At 42.9% G+C, this 27609-nt stretch overlaps 1 protein-coding gene across 2 annotated transcripts; it reads left to right on the forward strand.

Annotated features, from left to right (window-relative positions):
• The first annotated feature begins 9 nt into the window (after positions 1-9).
• Positions 10-27239, forward strand: coch (coagulation factor C homolog, cochlin (Limulus polyphemus)). Of its 2 annotated transcripts, none has more exons than XM_028566236.1 (15): positions 10-121; positions 9065-9106; positions 9237-9281; positions 12307-12463; positions 14391-14524; positions 15727-15798; positions 16102-16158; positions 16295-16442; positions 16702-16805; positions 19546-19772; positions 20623-20737; positions 20825-20968; positions 21073-21229; positions 22442-22536; positions 26307-27239. In XM_028566236.1, exons 2-15 carry the CDS (start codon positions 9073-9075, stop codon positions 26477-26479), a joined length of 1662 nt encoding a protein of 553 aa, XP_028422037.1. In that variant the 5' UTR covers positions 10-121; positions 9065-9072; the 3' UTR covers positions 26480-27239. The 2 variants fall into 2 exon arrangements, with proteins under 2 accessions (XP_028422037.1, XP_028422038.1); XM_028566237.1 differs by lacking the exon at positions 10-121 and adding an exon at positions 8598-8719.
• The last annotated feature ends 370 nt before the right edge of the window (positions 27240-27609 follow it).

A 27609-nucleotide genomic window follows, 5' to 3' on the forward strand; every position in this document is an offset into this window, starting at 1 on the left:
GTGTGTGTGTGTGTGAGCTTATTTAAAGGGCAGCAGCTCAGCATCAGCAGCTTAGCGCCGGCTGTTTCCAGGGAGTAAAGTCTGAAAAGTTTTCCTGAGAGAGACGACTGCTGAACAAACGGTAAGACCACCGAGTTCACCGCGTCACTCACTGGATGGATGGATGGATGGATGGATGGATGAATGAGTGAGAGAGTGAGTGATTGAGTGAAGGATCGGCTGACTTAAATCCAAACAGACGGACTTGGCTATCCTGCTGCCAACTTCTTTACTGACTGTTTGAATAGGTTTCTGCGTGTATTGTTTAGAAACTACTATAGGAGGGACGATATGCTTTTGTCCCAATTCAATTCTTTCCTGATACATGAGCGCCGATTGGCTCTGTGTTGTGATTTTTCATTTATTGCGATTCTGGAAGTATTGAGTATTGTTGTTTTTTTTTTAAACTAAGTCAGTCAGTCAGTCTGGCATTTATTTCATTTGTGAAGAAGAACTTAACATGTACAGTACAGGCCAAAAGTTTGGACACACCTTGTGTTTCCTTTTTATTTTCATGACTGTTTACATTGTAGATTCTCACTGAAGGCATCAAAACTATGAATGAACACATATGGAATTATGTACTTAACAAAAAAGTGTGAAATAACTGAAAACATGTCTTATATTTTAGATTCTTCAAAGTAGCCACCCTTTGCTTTTTTTGATAACTCTGCAAACACTTGGTGTTCTCTCAATGAGCTTCATGAGGTAGTCACCTGAAATGGTTTTACCTTCACAGGTGTGCTTTGTCAGGGTTCATTAGTGGAATTATTTCCCTTATTAATAAAAAAGCAAAGGGTGGCTACTTTGAAGAATCTAAAATATAATGTTTTTTTTGACATGTTTTCAGTTATTTCACACTTTTTTGTTAAGTACATAATTCCATATGTGTTCATTCATAGTTTTGATGCCTTCAGTGAGAATCTACAATGTAAATAGTCATGAAAATAAAAAGGAAACACATTGAATGAGAAGGTGTGTCCAAACTTTTGGCCTGGACTGTAAGTTCTGCTGTTTTTGCTTTCATTATCTTTTTGCTGGACACGTGAATGTCTTGTATGTTTGCGTTTTTTTATGTCTTTACCTTAAAGGTTAAAAAAAAAACATTAGGTGCCTTTTCATATATTTTTATAGCGACTTTCATATTTATTTATTCATCTTATGTGGAGGTTATGCACTGATGGGACTGCATCCAACCTTGTTGTTGTCAGGAATGCGAGACTTGGACCCAAAAATGCAGAGTAGAGGTATTTTATTAAACAAAAGACTTACAACATAAGGTGTCCCGAGGAAGGCAGGCAGCGAAATTACAAATCCCACTATCACCACGCCAAGACCCGCCCTACGAAGCAGCTCGATTGGTTGGGGTTAGCAAATCATTTCACCTCGAGTGGTTAAGGTTAGGATAGCCGATTGGTCAGGGGATAAGACCTGAACAAATGGGGTTACATTACCTTGCTTAAGCATGGATGCCTGGCCAATAAATGCTATTAAAGGGCGGGTATTGGCGTGGCCATAGTGGCATTTGTAATATCGCAGGCAGGCAGGCACAAACGAAGGTAAACGAAGACATGACAAAAAAAAACAACCAGGAAAGGAGTGACGCAGGGAAACCCAGGAAGGCAAGACAATGAACCGACAAGAGACAAAGACAGCACAGAGACTAAATACACCAGGTGACAAGGGTGAAACAAGGGACAGGTGACACACATCAGGGCGGGGCAAAACAACAGACAGGGAGTAAGATGAGACATAACAGAGAGAGAGAGAGAGAGAGACGTCTTCAGTCTGGGCGGTTGTCTGCGTTCATTTTGGCCGATCTGAGATGTTCAGTCGGAGGCAGGACAGTCGGGACTAACCAGGAAATGGAGGAGCAGGATGAGGTGACTAGAGTCTCTCAAAATCTGAGGAAAATCTTCTAAACTGACCTTTGTTGATCTGAAATGAAGACAGATCCAGCAACTGCATCACGGCCTATTTCTGTCTTCAAATGTTTCCAGAAACATGTCTTTTCAGTGAACTATTTTAGTCCGATATGAGATCGTGTTCTGAAAGAGCCGCCATGACAGTCTGGCTTTGAATTTCCGGAGAAAACAAACCCCATGTGACGCGTTCATCCAATCAGCTGCCGGTTTTCATTTCTTGGGCAACAACACAGAGTAGCTCCGCCTGCTGCTATGGAGACGTATTACGTTTCTCGAGTCGGTGTCGCCTCAGTGTGTCCCGAGGCAGTTTTTTGGACCTCGGGGACCCGACTGATCATTTCCACTGGCTTTTCTGCCGATGGTCGGCCGTCTCGTTGGTGTGTAAGCAGCTTTAGAGGATGGGTTTCAGACCTCACGTCACATCTACGTCTTCAAGCTCAGTTGGAGGCTGCTCAGTAACACTCAGCCAGCACCGGGAAAGAGACTTCTGATATCCTCCACTGGTCTCAGACCAGAGACACGGGGTCTGCTGGTCCAGTTTATATATACTATCTATGCTCTATGAGCATGCTCATCCTCTTCTTCTCTGTTTTTTGGGTGAATTTCTGTAGCAGAAACAGCGCCACCTACAGGCCTGGAATATGAAGTAGCGTGTGAGTCATTTACAAATGGATCCCTTTGGACTAGATCACATGTGTCAAACTCAAGGCCCGCGGGCCAAATCAGGCCCCCTCGCAGGTTTTGATCCGGCCCGCATTTCAATTTAGGTTCACAATAAATTTAGACCCACCAAGTTTTTGGTGCTTTTATTTAATTTTTTGGTGCATTTTTTTACATTTTTGGGCGCATTTTTTCAATGTTTTAACGATTTGGACACTTTGCTCAATGTTTTGCCACTTTTTCGGAAGTTTTTGACGCTTTTTACAATGTTTTTTTGTTGGCCTTTTTCAAACTTTTTTTGGCGCTTTATTCAACGTATTTGTCGCTGGCTTAGGAACTTATTTTGCCAAACTTTTTTAGGCTTTATGAGGCCCAAAATGTAAGCGAGAAGACTACAGTATATGAGACATGGAATAATACAGTCAAAATATTTGACTTTTTTTTTTAAATAAATACACGTCAATAATCTCTACGTGTCTGGCCCTCAATAGGATTCTCATTTTCCAGTGTGGCCCTCTGGGAAAATGAGTTTGACACCCCTGGACTAGAGACTTTAGAAATGATGTTCTGATTCGGGTCGGGCTTGGTCACATCAGCGCGATAAGGCATTGAACATTTTAAATTTAAAAAAGCTTATTATGTAGGTGCGCGTCTGTGTTAACGTGCACTTGTTGCCCCGTATGCGCTGATGAGCTCATCTGTTGACATTTCCGAATGCCTTCCAACAAACCTACATGTTTCATTAGTGTGAGGCCTATTTTAGGGGTGCTGAAGCTACCCCAAAATGTTCCTAAGCCACCCCCCCCCAAATAATAATAAGAAAAATAAGATATTTTTTTTACAGTGCACTCTGTATCACTCACTATTTTGAATCAATCTTCCTTCACCAATCATCTGTTTGTCGTCGTGCACTGCAGTCTGTCCGTTTTATTCATATTTAACGAAGTGTCAGCTTGTGGAAAAGGTAGAGACCATAGACTGTATATGCAAATATAAAAGCTCTATTCATGTTTTTAGTTAATTTAATGGTGTAAAACTAAAGTGTAGCTTCTTACCTTTCTAACGGTATATAGTTTTAACTGTTTACTTCAGCTTTTACTTTACAAGAGCCGGCTAAAGTATGCTATCTCCGGTGAATTAGCCGTGCGCTACCCTTGGCCATAACCAGACACCCCCCCTATCTCCTCACTGTAACCAATGGCCGTTGCTGTTTTTTTGGGGGGGTTAAGTCCCATCAATGCTGTCAAAACTACCGTATCGTATGTCAATCAGGAGCAAGAACTTGAGAGACTGGTGATGATATCACCAGTTCCAGCACACGACGAGGATTCGTGTGATCATAGAAGACAAGAAACTCATGCACGAGCCTTATGTGATGTTATTGATGTTACTAACATGACCATCAAGTTTTTAGGAGACATGCATGAAACGTGGGAAGATGACAAAATGAGACGCAGTGCACGAAGTGTAGATTCTGAGAAATTTCAAAACACGCCACTCACGTCTAACAAAATGCAATGTATGTTACTTCCTTTGAGAACAAATGCGACAAGGGCATTCTACATAAATAGCGTTAATATTACTTATATCGATGCCGACGAATTAAGAATGACGGTTGAATACGAATCACCTACTGATGAGTTAATTGTAGGGAAAACTAGTGCTAGCAGAATCTATTCCAACGCCCGAGTTTTGTAATGACCTATGGAAAAGCTTCCTTCCAAATTTCTTAGTACAGTCAAACACGAACATGTATACATTCAGTAGGGGGATTACGTAAGCATATCGTGGGATCCACATTGATGTGTCCAAGAATAACTTATATAGAGGGAGATATTTTAGTCCCTGCTACTAATCATCTTAGATGGTTATGCTGGGAGGAAGTACTTACGTATCTGCCAACTCATTGGAAAGGTCGCTGTTCTCCATATTGGAGTGCAAGAGAGGACAAAACTGATTCAGGTCTCACACAAATTGAGGTAATCGAGGTAAAATATGATCCAGGGTTAGCCAAGGTAGAACACATTGAGGGTAAGCTGGATACAGAGAGTGAAACAGAGGGGGACTTGGAGACAGCAGCCATGGTACAGGAGAATGAACAAGATATGGTTGTAGGTAAGCTTGATTTTTGGGGAAAAGAAATGCAACACATTACTTCCAATTTATGGTATCAATATATAACCAGAAAAGTTAGGAAAGTTACTTCAAACTCTTGCTATGCGTGTGCAGTAATGTCGCAATCAGAGAATCAGTTGTTCAATAACGTAGCAGTACCGTTAAAGGGTCATGATGGCATTCCAGCTCGTTGCATGATGATGTTACAATTCGTACTACAGACACATCCACTAATGGGCCTAGGTGTGGGACAGAGAGCGAGTAGACAGAGTACAGTCATAGCGATAAGACGACGTTACTTCACGAGGGAGCTGATACCGAGTGGAAAAGAGGGTGTCCGGCATGGTAAAGTGTATACGATGTATTCACACATAACGGAGAGAACTGGAAAAAATAAGGAGATTAACCGTAAATATAATACAACAATCAAGGTTTCAGGGTACGAACCACCATTGGAGGGATGTTTTGGATTCTATAAGAAATATGTCTTAGATATGCCCCTTGATTTGTCAAAGCAATCTTCTCAGGTTTCAGCTATCTTCGACATATGCATCGAAGGTCAGGGAAAAGATGGGAAGCATGGAAAAGGGGAGAGTATGGGAGAAATTCCTGAACAGCAGTGTATTAAAATATTAGGGGGAACCTAATGAGTACCGAAGAATCGCAGTCTTAGGAACAATCACAATTCCTGGATTTTTTTTGGTGTTGTGGGAGAAACATTTGGACTTCTCTTCCCAGAAATGTTATAGGTCGTTGTGGAGTTTGCACGATGAATTAACTAATTTACATCGTAGAACCTGTAGAACTCAGGAAAGGAAACCACAGTTGGAAGAAGGAGAAGCGGGAGGTTTCTGACGTTACGGGTTACATTCATCTACTAAACAAAGCAGAAAGATATTACGCGTTAGACAACGACTATAGGATTTTTTCGCATTCCCAAATGTATTTCAAGACTCTATTTTGGAATACAGAGTTAATATATGACAATCATTTCCTGATAGCATTAACAAGAAGGGACGTGGTTAACCTAGCAAATGCTACCGCGCTAGGGTTTCAATCATTAAGTGCAGAAGTTGCCCTTATTAGACAATTCACAATCGAAAATCGTTATAGCACTCGACACAATCACAGCTGCTCAAGGCGGAGTGTGTGCTTTAATTGATACGGATTGTTGTACATACTTACCAGCAAAATCTGAAGGATAAGGAAATTTGTCAATTGCATTAAAAAATCTCAAAGAGATTCAAGAAGGCATTGTTAGAACCAACAAAGAGGCACAAGCTACTGGAGGAAAGTATGCAGAGACAGGAAGAGGACTTGAATGGATGACGAGACTGTTCACTAACAATTCCATCGTTGCATGGATGATAGGAATTATTGCTCCAGTCTTACTAATCTTCCTGGTTGTCATTTTCGTGTTAGGATGTTGTTTTCCAATCTTGAGGAATTTAATACTAAAGTCTGTTACTATCATTTCAATGGTACAGAATCCGGTTAATCATGTGCATGTCCACTCAGCTAATCGATGGAGACCTAGGTTTGCATCTTCATTGTCTGATACTTCTACATCTAGTTCTGATGAAGGTCCCATGGGACAGGTGGATTAAAAGATGTGCAGGAGAAATTCAATGTAACAGGGTCAAGATCATGTAGGAAACGATGAGGGATAAGTTTAGAACCATGCTATCACGACAAAGAATAATGTGATCGCCCCAAATATTTGGCTGGCAGTATTTTAATGAGAGGATCGCAGAGGAATTTTGTCCTGCTAAAGAAACAGGTTTTCGCCTCTGCCATGATTAAGCATTGTTATTATTTTATATACTCTGTAACTAATATATTCTTCTATAATCATCATTTAATGTGTATTCCATATGCTAAGAGTGTTTCCTATCACAGTATATTGCATGTTAGACTGTATCTCCACCATGATAAAAAAAAGGGAGGATTGATAGGTTTGGTATGTGTGCATGCAGATGTTTGAATGTATCTTATCTATTCTAAGGACCTTTTAGAGACCAGTCAGTTTAAGGTGATATGGTCTCACAGTAAAACCTAGAATGGGCACAACTGTCACACAGAGGAATTGGAGCCAGGAATGTGAGAATCTATTAGGAGCATCGGCCATAAAAGGTGTAGTTTAGGAGTAAAACTTGTGTGCTGAAATAGATATCTCATGCTGTGTGGGCACAAAAAGAGTTTAAAAGGTATTCATTCTGATGTACATGTTGTTCATCCATGAGCAGACGTGTCTGTATGCTCATGGTTGTCCCAGTGTCATGAAAGTTTGTTCACTGTTTGAATAAAGCTGCACTTGATTTGTACTCTTTGTACTGGTCGTCATCTTTGAGGTCTCCCAACATCATTTCTGAATCATCACCCGATATCATCGTACTTCCGTCCTTCACAATAAAATGACATGCTTCAACAACTCTGAACTATGCAATAAAAGCTCCTTAATTTCCAGTACAGTAAAAATAGAAACTTTTTAGTGGAAAAGATCGTCGCCCCAGCGTTATTACTTCTCTTCCTCATCAAAGTCACTTTCATACATACTATTTAGACATCTAAATGTCCATGTACGTATAGGAAAAGTCATACGTAGATTGTTAGATGGGTATGGATCAATTCTGCTAACACTTTTGGTAAAGACACGAAGGATAAAATAAACCTGATGGAGTCTTCAGAAGAGGTCATCATCTTCACCCAGAGATTCTGTGCGCAAAAGTTGCCGGACTTTGCATCCACTCATTTGGCAATGGCTTGAATGTAACAGACTTTTATTAATATCAAAAAGTAACGCACTAAAGCTTTAAAAACTACTCTCTTCTATTCACTGGTCGACTGTTTCTCTTCCTGTATGTAGGCCCAGAGTTTGGGTTACTAACGGGCTGATTAGTTTACTGGTTTCCTGTTTACTTAATAACTTGCTAACTGCTTTTGATTAACAATATGGTTTCCTGGTTGACTTTGTCTGTTAACTGGTAAACTCATTGAATAGCTAGACCCTCCTCCACAATACTGTGAAGGAGGGTCTAGCTAGTCCACACAGCATTCCTGGATGGGAGGAAAACCTGCTCTGGTTTTTTGGTATTTCTTTAAACGAATCTTCGTGGGCGGGGCTAAGCACCGGACAGAGCCACGGTGTCTCTGCTAAATAGTCTCAGGAAGGAACTTGTTTTGGTGGAACATGTGAACGTTCAAAAGTAGTTTTAGTCGTGCAACAGAAAACTCAGATTGGACAGATAGTCTAGCTAGCTGTCTGGAGTTACCCTGCAGAGATCTGAGGAGCACAGAGACAGAGGAAGGAAACAGAAAAGACCTGCGTCCGGTGGAATTTCCTGCAGCACCGGAGTAATCCCGGAAGTGGAACGTAAAGGATATAGACTACTGGTTGGCTGCAATGCAGACTGGTTTCAGACATTTTATTCTTGTTTACTGGCAGATATATTGGCTGAAATGGCAGTATAACCATTTAAGCATTGGAGGCTCAGCCAAGAGTCTGGAGATGTTCTTCCCCATTTACAGCAGCTATTTGCACTGTTTTAAACCCTCATTTTGACTTCCCGTTGACCATGCAACGTTAATTTTGAAAACGTTAAAAAAACTTTTGTGTATATGACATAATCTGTCCATTTAATTCTCACTCTGATTACCTCACACACATGCATGCACTGTGTGGGGGGGGGAGGTGTTTTTATCCAAGAGATGCTGTGATTGGTGGATAGGATATGGAGCAGGGGACTGACAGCGACATAACCAATCACATTATGACAGACGCTCCACTCAGCACCAATTGCAATGTTTGATTTTAAATGAATGTAGCCTGCTGGCAGTCTGGCACACGTGGGTGCTCAGTGGGTGCTCGGTATTTTCCGTGGGCGCCTATGTCTTCCTCCGATGTAGACGTAGCCTACACTAAGTCAATAGGTAGTAGGCTATACAGTGGAGAGGCATATTAAGTAGTTCAGGGTCCTTCTGTAAGTCATTTTGGGGTACACTTTGGTTTTGATAAATTCTACAAGCATCAACACCACAGGCCAAGCAATCAGCCCGTTTTCAACGGGCACTGCACTAGTTTGGTTAATGTCCAGTTCAGTCTGTGTAACCGTGTGTGTGTGTGTGTGTGTGTGTGTGTGTGTGTGTGTGTGTGTGTGTGTGTGTGTGTGTGTGTGTGTGTGTGTGTGTGTGTGTGTGTGTGTGTGTGTGTGTGTGTGTGTGTGTGTGTGTGTGTTCAATTTACTGACGATGTAATCGTGTTTATAGATCTGTGAATTTATCCTGACAGTTTTCTCTCCGTAATCTGAGGTCGGTCTGTGTTTCAGGTGCAGAGATGTCTCAGCTGTCTGTCCTGCTGCGGCTGACAGGTACGTTGCTCTTATTTGATTTTATTTTGTATTATTTTATTTTATCAGTCCGTCTGTGGTTTAACTTCCTTTGTCATTGTATCGTGTGTATCTGATGACGGGTTAATGAGCTCTCTCTGTTTCTCTGCAGGCCTGTTCTTCATGATCTGCTCCACGTCTGGCTCAGAATCCCGCGGTCAGTCCTCTCTGTCTGTCTGTCTGTCCGTCTGTCCGTCTCACAGGTCAGATTCAAACCCTAATCTACCCACTGCTGTAGCCACTGAGCCAGCCCGGCCACTGTATTTAAAATTTAGACACAGAAGATGTCCTGGTCGACGGGAAGACAACTCAAGGGTTAATTAATTAGGTCTTGCGCTCATTGAAAATGTCCTGTTGATTTGGGGTCAATACCAAAATACCATACAGTCATCGTGTGTGTGTGTGTCTGTCTGTCTGTCTGTCTGTTTGTATGTCTGTGTGTGTGCGTCTGTATCTTTGTGTGTGTGTGTGTGTGTGTGTGTGTGTGTGTGTGTGTGTGTGTGTGTCTGTGTGTGTGTGTGTGTCTGTGTGTGTGTATTTCTGTCTGTGTGTGTGTGTGTGTGTGCGTGTGTGTGTCTGAGTGTGTGTATGTCTGTGTGTGTCTGAGTGTGTATTTCTGTGTGTATGTGTGTGTGTCTGTGTCTGTGTGTGTCTCTCTCTCTCTATTAGGTTTGTTGTAGTCATCCTCAGTTTTGTCTCTCACCGTTATATCTGATCCTGCCAATGGAAAAGCTCTCTCTGTGTGTGTGTGTGTGTGTGTGTGTGTGTGTGTGTGTGTGTGTGCGTGTGTGTGTGCGTGTGCGCGCGCGCGCGTCTTCTTTTTCCTTATTCCAGAAACAGTCTCTCTGTGTCTCTGCTCAGGCGGCTGTAACTTTAAACCTTCCTGTACGACTCGTTGATGAACCTCAGAACTTTTCTTTCCGTGTTTATTTTGAGCCTGAATCATAAAAATGTCCGAAATTCAAACTGTGTTTCTCCCTAATAGATGAAACAGATGAAAAGCTCCTTTTATCCCGAGTCGGTCCTTTCAAAGAGCACATGTGTTACTCTCAATGAATTATTAAATAATACTCCTATTATGTAACACTTAACTTTTTATAATCCTCCGTCGTAAATCCAGTCGATTTCTTCCAGTTTTTGAGTCACTTTTTTAAAGTGTTTTGAGTAATTTTTTTACTTATATTTATACATCACTTACAAGTTAACAGCTGGAAACATTATTACCGTGGAAATAACATACTTAAGTTGTTATTTTTCAGTTTATTTTCGTTAGATTTTCACTTTTGCAAGGCACTGTATCTGTCACATTCTCATTAGGGGCTGACCCCCCCTAAAGGTCTGATCCTACCTACCTACAGACCTTGAAACCTTGATAGGTTCTCAAATTTTAAAAATAAACTCAAGTAGCCTACTGGCTACTATCAGAACAGATCTGCAACCACTAACGACAGTGTTGCAAATTATCTGTTTTATATTTTGGTTTTAGATTTAATATTTTTGGATATGTATGTATTGTGATGTTTTATGTGGTGTATATGTAATGTATGTTATTTTATTTGTTTACCTGCCCAGGGACAGCAGATCTAAACTAGCTATTAGCTAACTCTGCTGCAATTACTCGTGCATTGTCCCTGTAAAAATAAACAATAAAATGAAAAATGAAACGACCCATTGTCCCCAATGTTGAAACCATACACTGTATAGGCCTAATATTAATGGACAGAGCATGTGCGACGTCACCCATTGGTTTGTGGAGATCTGCTATGAGTCGTCGAGTTTGCCGTTATCCTGGTTGCAATTTTAGACGAGCGGGAGAAGCCCTTACACTCTACGTTAGACACTTTCACTGGCAATCACATCATAGCCATGCCCTAAAACACCCCCTGCTTTATCGCTGATTTTAAAATCAACGAGACCATAATTCAAAAAATTATCATCATTCTGTGTTGCAGAAGACTTAAAACTAGCGATTGAGACCATGAACGCAGTGATTAGTGATGATTCTCTCCAACCAATCAGCAGTCTGCAGGTTTGTCACCTTATGGTATCGCCTCAGCTCAGCGGGGAACCTCAACTGAGGTGGTACTAAAAGTACCTGTTAGCAGGTACCAGGGAGGCGAGTAGAGTCGAGGCGAGTTGAGAAGGTACCATGTAATGGAAAAACGCCAATAGACTTCTACAGAAACCAACCTCCTTTTGTAACTGCACGTGTTGCCCCTGCTGGAATTCAGGTAGAATACAGGTTTAAGGAGTCTGTCACTACCTGACTTGCGACAAGTAGACTACAAGATGCTAACGGCTTTTTGAGCGTTTGAATGTTAGCAATCAAACAATCATAGATAGCTAAAACGTTTTTGAAATGACTGCTGCTGCTGGCTAGAAGTTAGCAATCAAACACAAGAAAGGCTGTCACTTGAATGGCGTTTTGAGCTAACGTTAGCAATCAAACAATCATAGATAGCTACAACGTTTTTGAAATGATTTCCATCTTCTGTTATTGTATGTAAAGAGATTTTTTTTTATGGATTTCACAAATGTCAGTAAGACACGTTATGCCCTAAACAGTTTAAATCTGAGCATGCGCAACTCACATCTGCGCTGAGTCTGTCCCTGCTGGTAGTCAGATATAATGCAGGTTTAAGGAGTCTCCCCCTGCTGGTAGTCAGATGTAATGCAGGTTTAAGGAGTCTCCCCCTGCTGGTAGTCAGATATAATGCAGGTTTAAGGAGTCTCCCCCTGCTGGTAGTCAGATATAATGCAGGTTTAAGGAGTCCCCTGCTGGTAGTCAGATATAATGCAGGTTTAAGGAGTCTCCCCCTGCTGGTAGTCAGATATAATGCAGGTTTAAGGAGTCTCCCCCTGCTGGTAGTCAGATATAATGCAGGTTTAAGGAGTCTCCCCCTGCTGGTAGTCAGATATAATGCAGGTTTAAGGAGTCTCCCCCTGCTGGTAGTCAGATATAATGCAGGTTTAAGGAGTCTCCCCCTGCTGGTAGTCAGATATAATGCAGGTTTAAGGAGTCTCCCCTGCTGGTAGTCAGATATAATACAGGTTCAAGGAGTCTCCCCCTGCAGGAATTCAGAGAGAAAGCAGGTTTAAGGCACTTCTGCATTTGCAGCACTTCGCCGAACCAGATGGTTGAAACAGAACCTACATCCTTGTCTGTGTGTGTTGCTGCTCAGTGCCGTACCCGGTGACCTGTGTGACCCGTGGAGCCGACCTGGTGGAGGACGGCGTGGTGGTTCTGTGTCCTCCTGACTGCACACAGAGGAGTGTGTCGGTGTTCGGGACCGGGATCTATGCCTCCGTCTCCTCTGTCTGTGGAGCGGCCATCCAAAGGTAGGACTTCTTTAAAGTTTACTCCTGCTGTCTGTGTCTTCTGGATTGCCCCATATCGCTGGTTCACATCTTTCTTGGAATCGGCGTGTTCAGGGCCACCGTCCGTACTATATAGTGAATGAAATTAACCGCGGGGAATTTGCACACCACTACAAAATGGTGAACACACACTACAGGGCACAGCCAGTGTGTTGCAGATGTGATGTAACAACGAGCCGCGTGAGTCCTGCTGTCTGCTGAACCTCAACAATACACCAACACCACGAAGGAATGTGCGGGACTGGAGGATTAACTCTCAACCCTGAACGACCTCGTCAGTGCTCTGCAGAGGGCCTGCAGGGGGAAAAGCTCCTTCCCAGAGCCATAGAGAGAGAAGAGTTGAGACACTCTTTGGTCTCGCTGGTGGTTCATGTAAGCCTGTATTGTTCCAAAAACACGCCAAGCTGTCATGTTCTTCTATTGGACTGACAGCCGCGATTGCGATATTGAATGGTAAATATAAATGAAAGTATTGAAAGTACTTTCTTGACTGTTATTGCATTATTGCATATTTGTAAATGTCCGTTTTACATTTGGAGTGGTAGGGTGACACATCCACATATACCAAAACAATCTTTTTTATTTTCCAGTCTTCCCGGGCATCGTTTCAAGAATATATGCATCCAAATTAGAGTGCGGATCGGGCCGCATTTTTATGTCCGGGCCCGGTCCGTGTCTGACAGAGTAGTAAGATATTTATGTCCGAGCCCGACACAGTTAAAATCTCTTTTTTTTTTTTATTTAGATACGCTTGGTCGGGACTTTTGCGGTCACTATTTGATGCTCTCGGGACTCCCTTCTAGCCCCGTGTCAGCATATTTAGACCTGCTTGGTCGGGACTCTTGGCATAACTTTTTGAGATTCTGGATCGAGACTTTTGGCGTCACTATTTGAAGCTCTTGGGACTCGCGTCTAGCCCTTTGGCGTCGTATTAAGACGTGCTTGGTCAGGACTCTTGGCATCACTTTTTAGACATTCTGGGTTGGGACCTTTGGCGTCACTATTTGATGCTCTCTGGACTCGCTTCTAGCCGTGTCAGCATATTTAGACCTGCTTGGTCGGGACTCTTGTGAGATTCTGGATCGGGACTTTTGGCGTCACTACTTGATGCTCTCTGGACTCATGTCTAGCCCTTTGGCGTCATATTAAGACGTGTTTGGTCAGGACTCTTGGTATCACTTTTTGCCCCCCCTGACGGGACTATTACGATGTACATAGAGGGAGGGATATCTGTGTTGGTGACGTTGCAGGGTGTTCTGAATGGAGGAACTTTTGTTGAAAGAAGTTCCCTTAACCGAACTGAACATGGAGCAGGCAGCAGGGAGAACAGACATAGACTCTCTTTACTAGTTACCAGTTGCTGCATCCGCTTCAAGACCCTAGTACTTACATACAAGGCCATGAACGGATCAGCCCCAGCTTACATCCAGGACATGGTCAAACCATACACCCCAACCCGCCCACTCCACTCTGCATCAGCCAACCTGCTTGCTGCCCCCTCACAGCGAGGGAGAACTAATCACTCAACAAAATCCCGACTGTTCACTGTCCTGGCTCCCAAATGGTGGAACGAGCTCCCCATCGACATCAGGATGGCCGAAAGCCTACACATCTTCCGCCGAAGGCTAAAAACACATAAAAAATATAAAATAAAGAAAGATTTTTGAAGCTGCACTTTCATATGTCTCTTTGTAGCTTAGCTTATTTAAAGCTAATGTACTTGCACTTACTACTTGTTGTCTGGGGTTTGAACCTTCACAGTTGAAAGCACTTAATTGTAAGTCGCTTTGGATAAAAGCGTCAGCTAAATGACATGTAGTGTCATGTAACATTGCTGTTTCCAATGATTTTTTTTGTGTACGTTTTTAAATGTGTCTCTGCTCTACAGGGGGGTTCTGGGTCCGTCCGGCGGCCCCGTCAGAGTTAACAAGATGCAGGGACGACACAACTACATGAGCTCCTACTCCCACGGGATCCAATCACAGGCGCTGTCCCGTTGGAGCGCCTCCTTCAACCTCTCCAGTAGGTGGAGCCGTCTCGGCCGTTCATCCATTGGTTCATCGGTTGATCGTCCTGTGTAGTTTAAAAAAAGATGGTTTTTGATTGTTGGTCCAACAAGACAAGACGTTTGAAGACACTTTAAAGGAACACGCCGACTTATTGGGAATTTATCTTATTCAACCCCCAGAGTTAGACTAGTCCATACATACCCTTCTCATCTCCGTGAGTGCTGTAATGCTGTCTGACGGCTCCAGCGGCATCAGGCCAGCACAGAACCTGCAGGTAACTGGTTCCAGTAATCCTACTGCTCCGAATAAGTGACAAAATAACGCCAACATGTTCCTATTTACATGTTGTGATTTGTTAGAGTCTGGCGTGTACAAAAACAACGTTACATGAGACACAGCCATCTTTTCTAACAGTAAACAAACCGGGAACTATATTCTCAGGCGGAGTGATATGCTCGCAGCAAGCCGGTCTGAGAATATAGTTCCCGGTTTGTTTACTGTTAGAAGATGGCTGTGTCCCATGTTACATTGTTTTTTGTACACGCTGTGACTCTACAAATCACAACATGTAAATAGGAACATGTTGGAGTTATTTTGTCACTTTTGTCACAATTGGGAGCAGTAGGCTAGTTGGAACCAGTTACCTGCAGGATCTGTGCTAGGCTAAGCTAATGCTGGAGCCGTCAGACAGCCTTACAACACGCACGGAGATGAGAAGGATATGTATAGACTTGTCTAACTCCGGGGGTTACTGTGAATAAGATAAATTCCCAATAAGTCAGCGTGTTCCTTTAAGATACACAAAGACAGATATCGGCATTACACTTCTGCCATTGTTTACTGACATTGAGATTTTTTTGTATTACAAGTTTTGTGAAACGTTATGTTTCAATATGCAAATTAGGCATTATCTAATGCTTACTTTTGGTGAATTTAGAAGAAATGTACAGACACAGATGAACAAAGTGTAGTCACATAAATGTTTTATTTCCACTAAGACATATTATTGAAGATAAAGAGCACAAAATGTATGACCTGAACCAGTCCATGAAAAATGTTTTTGCCTGAAGGACAAAAAACATTCCCAACTCAATGGCTTGTTCTGGAGCTTTCAACTGTGTGTGTCTGTATGTCTGTATATGTGTGTGTGTATGTGTGTGTACGTGTATGTGTGTGTGTCTGTATGTGTCTGTCTGTGTGTGTGTGTGTGTCCAGAGCCTGTTAATGTCCCTCTGGAGTTGACCAGTGATACCAGTACCACAGCTCTGCCTGCAGCCGTACAACCAGGTAAATGATAACGCTGTCTCCTAGAGCGTTTAATTTCTGTTAAATAACCTGGCAATGTACAGTAGTGTCGGTTCAGTTTTTCTTGAAGGTTTTAGTTTTTATTTAGTTTCAGGAACGCAGCGTTTGTCTATATCTTTTCCTGAAGCTTACAGAAACAGCAGTGTAATGTTTCCACCAGACAGACTGTGTTACTAGCATGTATGTGTGTGTGTGTGTGTGTGTGTGTGTGTGTATGCGTGCGTGTGTGTGTGTGTGTGTGTGTGTGTCTGTGTGCGTGTGTCTGTGTGCGTGCGTGTGTTGCAGCAAAGAAACCCCTGAAGAAACCGTCGGTGAAGAAAGCTCTGACAGGTGGAAATAAAGGTAAACTGCATGCTTGGAGGTTTAGTTTTTTTTTTGGAGGTTTTTGCTGCAGGATGTGAACTAAAATTGTGCACCTAGTTATTGTGCACACTGTGTGTGTGTGTGTGTGTGTGCGTGCGCGTGTGTGCGTGTGCAGACTGTCAGATGGATATCGCCATGGTGATCGACAGCAGCAACAACATCGGACAGCGCAGGTTCAACCTGCAGAAGAACTTTGTCGCCAAACTGGCCGCCATGTTGAGAGTCGGATCAACGGGACCACATGTAGGGCTGATCCAGGCCAGGTCAGACACACATACGCACACATAGGCCTACAGACAGATTAAAAAATGATCTTATATTTAACAAAATAAGAGCAATAAAGAGAATTTTCTCAAGTCAATCTATTCCAAAAGTTTTTAAATCTCTGTGTATTGAATTAAAGGGTAAGTTTGGTATTTTTTAACCTGGACCCTATGTTCCCATGTTTTTGTATCTGAGTGACTACAAACCTTTAACTGATTTAAGTACATGGTATTGATAATACTCACATTGTGTGTGCAGTGATTCTCCGAGGACCGAGTTCTTACTGACTAACTACACTCAGCCTAAAGAGCTGCTGTTTGCCATCAAGGAGCTGGCCTACCTGGGCGGAGACACCCACACAGGTAGTACGCACGCACGCAGACACACATCCCCACACACACACACACACACACGTTTGTACTTTGTATACAGAGCCAGAGTCATACTCTGAAAGCCACGCCCACCGGAGGGTAAAAACCAATCGGCGCCACAATATACAACTAACAGCTGAAACGCTAACTAAGTTCCCGTAGCTAACTAAAAACATCAGGGGTGCTGCAGTACCCCCTGTTGGCAAATTGCGATGACAATAAAATTATCGCTTATAAATATCTCTGGTTGTTGTTTCTGTTCCACGACAATTTGTATGTCACGTTTGGAGTGTGGAATGAAGGGAGGGATAGTTTTGGTAACAAGAGGGCTTTTCACCGGGGTGGAACAGCTGATCTCTTCACCTGGGTGGAACAGCTGATCTCTTCACCTGGGTGGAACAGCTGATCTCTTCACCGGGGTGGAACAGCTGATCTCTTCACCTGGGTGGAACAGCTGATCTCTTCACCTGGGTGGAACAGCTGATCTCTTCACCGGGGTGGAACAGCTGATCTCTTCACCTGGGTGGAACAGCTGATCTCTTCACCGGGGTGGAACAGCTGATCTCTTCACCTGGGTGGAACAGCTGATCTCTTCACCGGGGTGGAACAGCTGATCTCTTCACCGGGGTGGAACAGCTGATCTCTTCACCAGGGTGGAACAGCTGATCTCTTCACCAGGGTGGAACAGCTGATCTCTTCACCAGGGTGGAACAACTGATCCACTTGTGCCTCTGTTTACCAGCGTCTACTGCTGCCTCCGAAAGGTCTTTCTCAGCTCTTCGCCGCCTGAAGACCTGGCTCCGTAGCACTATCACTCAGAGTAGACTTCCACATATCGCAGTGCTTCACGTCCACAAAGACATTTTGGATGATCTGATATTCAGGGTCTCATATGGCAGAGTTCATCAGCCGAACATCAGAGCGCAAATCTACATTTGGTGTACCGAAATCATCATCAAAGTAGAGACACGGTGTCCAGTCTCTGCGTCTTTTTCCTGCCGCCCCGCAGGCCCAGATGGTAGCCTATATTTAGCCTAGTATGACTGAGATTTATGTATGCCTATTAAAAAACAAATAGTCCCCCAAACAAACCCCCGCCAGCACCCTCTGCCGAAAACGACTTCCCGCGCGTCAGTATTTAAGCATGTAAAACGATTATTTAAGCTGCAGAAAAAGAGTTGTCGGTTACTCCATATAGGATTATAATGTAAAACAGAAGTTGGCAGCTTCAAAATATACGCCTAGTGTGAACATTACATAGCCTAAAATGTCTCTTTAAAGCTGCTGTAGGTAAGATTGTGAAGATCCAGGACTTTGCTAACAAATTTGAACATCGACGACTTCGCAGTCCCTCCCCCCCTTTCTGCTGAAGTCCAAACCGTCTCCTAAGCCCCGCCCACACAACAGAGTGTGACAGAAATGCCGGCATATCAGACAGACAACATTTTCAATAACTAAACACCAACACAATGTTAACTTTACTCACCAACAGTAAAACGATGCTAACTAGCAGGCTACTGTTAGCCATTTCAGCATCATATCAGACCGACCACTGTGCAAACGTTACTATCATCCTCACCAACGTAGCTTTGTGGACTTCTGACTACTAATAACCAAGTGAAAGATAAATCATTCATGGTCATTATTTTACCTGTCGAGAAGAAATGTGGCTACGTCTGCATCGTTCTTCAGATTTTAAAATCCTGCAGCTCACGCCACCTCTGAAAAGCCACTTCACCACCCGAGTTTTGGGAAACTTTTCTGCAGCTCGTGCACGGGGGAAGGGGGAGGGGGGAACCATAGACAGTATATAATGGACCAACAGACCCCGTTGCTCTGGACGGAGACCAGTGAAGGCTATTAGAAGCACTTTTCCGATGATGGCCAGCTTTACTGCGCAGCCTCCAACTGAGAGAATGTGACGTGAGCAACCTGTCTGAAAGTGTGATGTCTTCTGGTAGCTGTGCCGAGAGAAATCTCAATCATTCCCAATCTTACAGAGACGGAGACTGTACGTGTATGTAAGGAGATAACATAGACACAGGCTAATTACTGATCACTAACATGCTAGTTAACATTAGTAATTAAACCTAAACATCTCATGTAAGTCCAAACTGCCTGTGAGCTTCTCCTGTACTATACGGTAATTCCTCTACTGTGTGACAGTAAGTCTCGTGGTTATGACACAATCGTTAGCTTATTTTTACAAAAACGTCTGCTACGGAGCCATAACGTGAGGTACAAGGTAATGGAGCCTTTTATACATTGTCGTGTTTCTTTGGAACTAAACAACGAACAAATAGAGTCTTTAAACGCTTCAGATGTAAAGTTATTCGCAGTCAAGTGACGTAAAAAAAAAATGGCGGTCAGCGTAATGCTAACAGGAGGTGATGGCCAGTTAGCAACAAAATGGCGCCATGATGGCTCGAGTTCTGAAGCAAAGCTTAACCCCCATGGGGAGAACGCTGTATATGCGTGTCTAAGCAGTGATTGACACGCAGACAAACACCCACCCTTGTGGCCCTGATCGGAGAAAATCAACCGAGAGAGGTGGAATTTTGCCAATCGCACTACAGGCTGTAGGTGGAGCCAGAGGAGCTGGATTTTTGTATATTACATAATTCATGTAGTTCTACTGGAACATAGGGTCAGCTTCAGCAAATATGACAGAAAGTCAGTTTTATAAGACTTACCTACTGCATCTTTAACTGGTTTCCTGTCTTGGGATTAGGTAAGGCTATCATGCACACGGCCGAGACCTTCTTCAGCCAGGAGAAGGGCGGGAGGCGAGGTCACCCGCGGGTGATGATGGTGCTGATTGACGGCTGGCCGTCTGACGACCTGGAGCAGGCGGCCATGTTGGCCAGAGAGTCAGGCATCAACGTCTTTCTGGTGTCTGTGGCCAAACCGGCGCCCGAGGAGCTCGCCATGGTGCGAGACAAGGACTTTGTGAAGAAGGTGCACACTTCATTTTCTGTGTGTCTGTGTGTGTCTGTGTGTGTGTGTGTCTCTGTTTAGGCAGCAAAAGTTCACAAAAAAGATCATGATTTAGGTTTGAAAGAACTACTTTGGTGCATACATACAGTACAGGCCAAAAGTTTGGACACACCTTCTCATTCAATGTGTTTTTTTATTTATTTTCATGACTATTTACATTGCAGATTCTCACTGAAGGCATCAAAACTATGAATGAACACATATGGAATTATGTACTTAACAAAAAAGTGTGAAATAACTGAAAACGTGTCTTATATTTTAGATTCTTCAAAGTAGCCACCCTTTGCTTTTTTTTATTAATAAGGGAAATAATTCCACTAATTAACCCTGACAAAGCACACCTGTGAAGGTAAAACCATTTCAGGTGACTACCTCATGAAGCTCATTGAGAGAACACCAAGGGTTTGCAGAGTTATCAAAAAAAGCAAAGGGTCACAAAACTATGTTGGTATGTATCATTGCACATTTTTAAGTGGCTTTACGGAAATCCTGGAGCTTTTCTAGTAACAATAAGTAATAATAACATTAACTTTTAAGTTGAAATTTCTCATACCTGCCCAGGGACTACAGGTGGAAATTAGCAATTTTTGCTATAACCTGGCCCAAGACATATTCTCTTGTTTAACAAGTTTAATGTTTATTTGTGCATTGTCCTTGTTTGAAATAAATCAATTTCCAATTCCAACTTTGGGGTTTCCCACAGACCTGAACAGCTGTCTCCTGTGTTTTTGGACCCATCCACCCCGAACCTCCTTCACTGAAGATAATTCAAACAATAGAGTACATGTTTCCATGTTTCCTCTTCCCTCAGGCGGTGTGTAAGGACAACGGTTTCTTCAGTTATTTGATCCCCAGCTGGTTCAGCACCACCAAACATGTCAAACCTCTGGCTCAGAAGCTCTGCTCGCTGGACAGTCTGCTCTGCAGTAAGACACAACCCAACAGTTCACGGTGGCAAAAAGTTGAGCGGTAAAATGTGGATGTGTAAAATAAAATAAACGTGATGTCTTAAGGTAAAACCTGCTACAACTCTGTGAACATCGGGTTCCTCATCGATGGTTCTTCCAGCGTCGGAGAAGGAAACTTCCAGCTGGTCCTGGAGTTCCTGGCGGGGATCGCCAGAAGCTTTGACATCTCAGACATCGGCGCTCACATCGGTCAGCTTCACAGGATGAAAATGATTTGATTCATCGAGTCATTGAGATGCTGATTGGCTGGCTGGCTGGCTGGCTGACTGACTGACTGTGTGTTGGATGTCCAGGTGCGGTGCAGTTCACCTACGATCAGAAGCTGGAGTTCGGCCTGTTTGAACACTCCAACAAAGAGGACTCCGTCAACGCCGTGAGAAGAATCTCCTACATGAGCGGAGGAACCGCTACCGGAGCCGCCATCACCTACACCACCCAAAACCTGTTCAGGTAACAAACGTAAGACTGTAAATATTAAAAGAAGAAGCTTCCGAGTTGAAAAACCGAAGCCAATGCTGAAGCTTCTTAAAGGAGAACTCTGAGCAATTTTTACGTTAATCTTGATCGCTATAAATATGTGAGTACTGTCGGTAGCAAAGAAAACGAACAGAATCGGTCTTAGCAAACTGGAGTTGCTGCAGATAATGCCCATAGCTCCCAGTTAGCTGGTTAGTTTTGGGGGCATAACATAAAGAGTAAATGTAGCACGCAGGATTAACCGACTTATGAACATATGTTTTTTTATTATTTTTTATTATTTTATTTTTTTGTAACAGTATTTTAAGCATTTCGGATTTTATTTGAAGCACAAGAAAGCACTTAAGAATTTTTTAGAACTTTAGAACTTATAACCACTACTATGTGATGAATGATGACATGTAGTATGTAGTGTGTGGTTGTGCAGTGTGGTTGTGGATTATGTTTGTGGGTTGATGTACAGTATGCGTGTTGCTTATGTTGTTGATTTTGTCCCTTGTTCCTTGGAATGCTGAGATAAGCTACTGTAATGTGACCTTTTAAAATGGCCCCTTGGGGACAAATAAAGTGCTTTGAATTGAATTGAATTGAACTAGCGTGAGACCAGGTTGGAACAAACCCCTCTGTAAAAACCTTAAGAATATAGATGGGAATTAGAGATGCACCGATAGACCGGAATTGGCCGGTTTTCACGTGCTCGGCCATGACCGGCGAGCAGCAGGTGGAGGGACCCCACCGAAAACCAGAATCACATTTTTTTAGTGAGATATTGGATGTGAAAAGAAGGAAATGGTTCCAACGTTGCTCTTTAGATGTATGTGAATGTCCCACACCAGGAGTCATTTATATAGTTCTATTTTCTAGTGATCCATTATCTGTTCAAAACATGTTCTATTAAAGAAAAGATAGAAAATAAATATTTGTGTGTGCTGTAAAGTGGTTAGAAAAAATGAAATCGGAATCGGCCTAGAAAGCTGTAATCGTTGCATCTCTAATAGGAATACAACTGGGCAATTTGGTGTTTGTAAGTGCTGCTAAAGTGGAGATTTCTGGCTCAGAAGGGGTTGACCTAATCATGGAGTAATGTTCGCACTGCTGACATTTCTCTCTGCAGGATTCATTGAGTCTAGATGAGGAAAACGCCCGAATTACAAGTTAAACTGAATGTGTCTTTTACACCGCCAGGCGGACGGGACCGGGCCGCAACTTCCTCATTGTGGTGACGGACGGCCAATCATATGACGACGTCAGAGGCCCGGCGATGGCTGCACAGAAGCAAGGTGTGTGTCCCGATTGTGGGTTTTCTGTAGTAGTTCAATTCAATTCAATTTTATTTATAGTGTCAAATCATAACAGAGTATAACTTTACAGATAGAGTTTAGGTCTAGACTACACTCTATAATTTATAAAGCCCCAACAATTCCAGTAATTCCCAGTTGTTTCCTGTTTTATTGTGTACTCTGTTTTCTCCCACGTCATGTCTTGTTTTACATCCTGCCTTGTGTTTTCCCGCCTTTGTGATTGTCTGCCCCGCCCTGATGTGTCTCACCTGTTCCTCGTTTCACCCCTCGTTACCTTGTGTATTTATGCTACGTTTACACGTGGCCGGCTATTTTCATAAACAGAAATTTCAACCCCTCCGTTCTCAGAAAAGTGTTTGTTTATGTACCCGTGTATATATGCCGTCAATGGGGTCAAGAGCACGCCAGACCTGTAGGTGGCGGTGTAACGAGAAGCTCAAGCCCACGTTAGCCAATCAGAATCCAGACAATAGCAACAACAGCAACCAATCACTTCCTCTTTCTCTCTCTCGGCTGCCTAAACCTGATTTTGTCTCAGTTTATGTGCAAACAAAGTTTTCCAAAATCTCCACTTTGGCCAGAGTTTTTTAGAAAGAATAGTTTTTTGTGATAAAAACTGGGTTTTCGTGTAAATGAGAGGTCAAACCGCAGGAAAATATCTGCATTTTCACTTCGTGTAAACGGGGCCTTGTCTGTTGTCAGATCATTGTGTGTGTGTGTGTGTGTGTGTGTGTGTGTGTGTGTGTGTGTGTGTGTGTGTGTGTGTGTGTGTGTGTGTGTGTGTGCGTGCATGCGTGTGTGTCTATTTCTACCCCGGTTGTCTCGGTGTTTATTTTGATTCCTTCTCTATTGGCTGTTGAAACGGGAGAAGTCTCTTACGTTCTAAAACCAGCCTCTGGAGACTCGACCAGCTGACTCCTCTATAGACCTTTTTCACGGCAGACATGTTGAGATGTCAGAGTAGGAAAAGCACAGGTGTATTCAAAACCATTACTGATGGCTGCATTCCACTTAGGAGAGGTCCTGGTATTAAACCATTACTGATGGCTGCATTCCACTTAGGAGAGGTCCTGGTATTAAACCATTACTGATGGCTGCATTCCACTTAGGAGAGACCCTGGTATTAAACCATTACTGATGGCTGCATTCCACTTAGGAGAGACCCTGGTATTAAACCATTACTGATGGCTGCATTCCACTTAGGAGAGGTCCTGGTATTAAACCATTACTGATGGCTGCATTCCACTTAGGAGAGGTCCTGGTATTAAACCATTACTGATGGCTGCATTCCACTTAGGAGAGGTCCTGGTATTAAACCATTACTGATGGCTGCATTCCACTTAGGAGAGGTCCTGGTATTAAACCATTACTGATGGCTGCATTCCACTTAGGAGAGGTCCTGGTATTAAACCATTACTGATGGCTGCATTCCACTTAGGAGAGACCCTGGTATTAAACCATTACTGATGGCTGCATTCCACTTAGGAGAGGTCCTGGTATTGTTCATGCTGACTCACTGAAATATCTTACTGGGACACTTGATGGAACTGAGCCATCGTTAAGGTTATCAATCTCAGCTGTGCTTTTCCTACTATGACAAGTCAACATGTCTGCTGTGAGAAAGGTCCATTGGCTGGGGAGAAGTCTCTTACGTTGTAAAACCAGCCTCTGGAGACTCCACCAGCTGAGTCGCAGCCATTGGCACCGAGCACCCACGTGTGCCAGGCTGCCAGCAGGCTATATTCATTTAAAACTAAACATTGCAGTTGGTGCTGAGTGGAGCGTCTGTTATAGTGTGATTGGTCATGTCGCTGTCAGTCCCCCGGCTCCATATCCTATCCACCAATCACAGCGTCTCTCGGATGAAAACTCCCCTTTAGTGACCTCCCTCCATCCCCCCCACTATACAGTGCGTGCATGTGCATTAGTTAACCTGAGTGAGACTAAAATCAACAGATTTGTTATTAAAAAAGCAAAACCTACGATAAGATATCCTACTCTACGGCTCTATTATCCAGTTAATAGGCGTGTGTGTTTATGTTGGCCGCTGTCTATTTCCTAAGGCTCTGAAAAACATTTTTTGAGTACTTTTTTTTTAAAAGGCGTGTGCCCGTGAGCACCCAAGGAGGGAAATCGGCGCCTATGGTCACAGCTAGTGCCCTTTATATAGAGAGTGTGGCCAACTAGGGAATCGAAGGTTCGGGGCTATCCCATTATGCAGTTGGTTCAGAGGTGGTCACGTGTTTCGTGGACTCCACGTTGGATACCAACATTCGTCTGATTCCCATTGATATAGTGCAGGGAATAGTGGAAACATTTTATAAATTATTAAAAAAATGACATAAATCACTGGAAAAATGCCCAACTGTTGTGCATTTGGCTGCAATGAAAGACAGGGAAGCAGCAAAAGATTTCACAAGTCCCACACGTGAAGCAAAAAGGCAAAAAGTATGGGAGCTGTTCATTATTGTGTGAGGTAAATGTCAATTTCTCTCTTCGATATGATAACAAATTACATAAGACAAATATAGTAATACCATCGTTAATGTGTACTACGCTGTCAAAAAAGTTCTACCACTGCTTTAGAAATGAAGTTTGAAGTTAGCCATAAGACCTGTGGCGTTAGTGCTCCTTTTGTACCATAATGTTATTGAATGAAATATTAAGCTTCTCTCCTACGAGATGGGTGGTTTTTTGTTACGTTACACACAAAGCTAGCTATAGTTAGCCTGTATGCTAGCGGACATTAGAAAGGTAAACACTGCTCAGAGACTTATTAGGCGATGGTCAGTCGCTACATGGGCATTTTTAGAGGCCCATTTACAATACAGAAGGTAAATATACACTGGAATATTTCCGTAAGGGCTTTTTACATATTGAAAAATGTTGATAATAACATGTATATGCCTGTTTAATGTGAAAATAGGCTGGTTTATTTCAAGATAGCATATCCGCCCCATAGGGGTTACACTGTAGAGTCATCTGACGTTGGTATCCGACATTGCGCCCATGATTTGAGTTGGCCACACTCTCTATAAATGGCACTAGTCACAGCGACACCACCAGCTGGTTTGAGTGGAGCTGAGACCGGCCCGTTCAGACCGCGGCAACTTTTCACTGCGACGATCTAAAACAGTTTTCGTCTCGTTACAGTACAGGCCTACAGTTTGGACACACCTTCTATTTCAATTTGTTTCTTTATTTTCATGACTATTTACATTGTAGATTCTCACTGAAGGCATCAAAACTATGAATGAACACATATGGAATTATGTACTTAACAAAAAAGTGTGAAATAACTGAAAACATGTCTTATATTTTAGATTCTTCAAAGTAGCCACCCTTTGCTTTTTTTGATAACTCTGCAAACCCTTGGTGTTCTCTCAATGAGCTTCATGAGGTAGTCACCTGAAATGGTTTTACCTTCACAGGTGTGCTTTGTCAGGGTTCATTAGTGGAATTATTTCCCTTATTAATAAAAAAGCAAAGGGTGGCTACTTTGAAGAATCTAAAATATAAGACATGTTTTCAGTTATTTCACACTTTTTTGTTAAGTACATAATTCCATATGTGTTCATTCATAGTTTTGATGCCTTCAGTGAGAATCTACAATGTAAATAGTCATGAAAATAAAAAGGAAACGCATTGAATGAGAAGGTGTGTCCAAACTTTTGGCCTGTACTGTATATCTTTGGTCACAACTGGTCTTTACTGAAATCTCTTGTTTCTGCATATCCACGAATCACCAGGCATCACCATGTACTCGGTGGGCGTGGCCTGGGCACCTCTGGACGACCTCAGAGCGATGTCATCGGAGCCGAAGGACAGCCACACCTTCTTCACCCGCGAGTTCACTGGCCTCGCCGAGTTCATACCTCGGCTGGTCCGAGGCATCTGCCGAGACTTCACAGAGAACAACTAAAACACACACACACACACACACACACACACACACACACACACACACACACACACACACACACACACACACACACACACACACACGTTTGTACTTCTATACTTGTGATGACAACCTTAAAGCTGCCGTAAGTGATTTATTTTTGGCGCCATTGGGCAAAAATGTCCATAATAACCATTCAGCATATTGTAATTCAAGTGTTCTGAGACCTCTGTTGTTTTCAGGCTTTAGAATATCTAGTTGAGGGCTTCTCCACATTATTAGTAACTCAAAGATTTTTTATGCAATGTCTTTTGGCTTTTAAGCAACATACTTTCAAGTTGAGTTCTCTGTTTTCCCTGTCGACTTTAGAAGCTGAACCGGTAAAAAAAGAAATAAGTTCATCTGTACAGATCACGCATCAACTACATTTTGCATTAAACCACTACTGTGTATTCAACAATACTGACCCTTAAGGCTGTTTTATGCTTCTGCGTCAACTCCAAACGTAGCTACGGCTTTGCATCACGGTGCATTTCACCGCCACAACACTAGGGGGCGATCAGTCTGAGGGTATCTGCGAGGTGTCAGGTGCCAGCCAGTTTATGTTATGTTAGCAAGCAAACTTTAGCACAACTGTCCACAAAGTACTGCTTGCTGTGAAGTGCTAATTTCAAAACATTACTGACATATAGACCATTTACGAACGTATAACCCCGTCATTGGAACCAAAATATGTCTGAGTTTATTTGCAAAGCTTATGTCAGTGAACTAGCATGTTGCTACTCCCCACAGAAGGCTGCTGAAAACACACAGGACCAGTTGACCAATCACACTCCTTGAAACACCCACTATCAACACACAGGACCAGTTGACCAATCATAGGCCTTGAAACACAGACTATCAACACACAGGACCAGTTGACCAATCACACTCCTTGAAACACCCACTATCAACACACAGGACCAGTTGACCAATCATAGGCCTTGAAACACAGACTATCAACACACAGGACCAGTTGACCAATCACAGGCCTTGAAACACCCACTATCAACACACAGGACCAGTTGACCAATCACAGGCCTTGAAACAAAGACTACCAACACACAGGACCAGCTGACCAATCACAGAGATGGAGAGGGAGGGCTGCAGGA

The sequence above is a fragment of the Perca flavescens genome, chromosome 20 (assembly GCF_004354835.1).
Source record: "Perca flavescens isolate YP-PL-M2 chromosome 20, PFLA_1.0, whole genome shotgun sequence".
NCBI classification, from domain to species: Eukaryota; Metazoa; Chordata; class Actinopteri; order Perciformes; family Percidae; genus Perca; species Perca flavescens.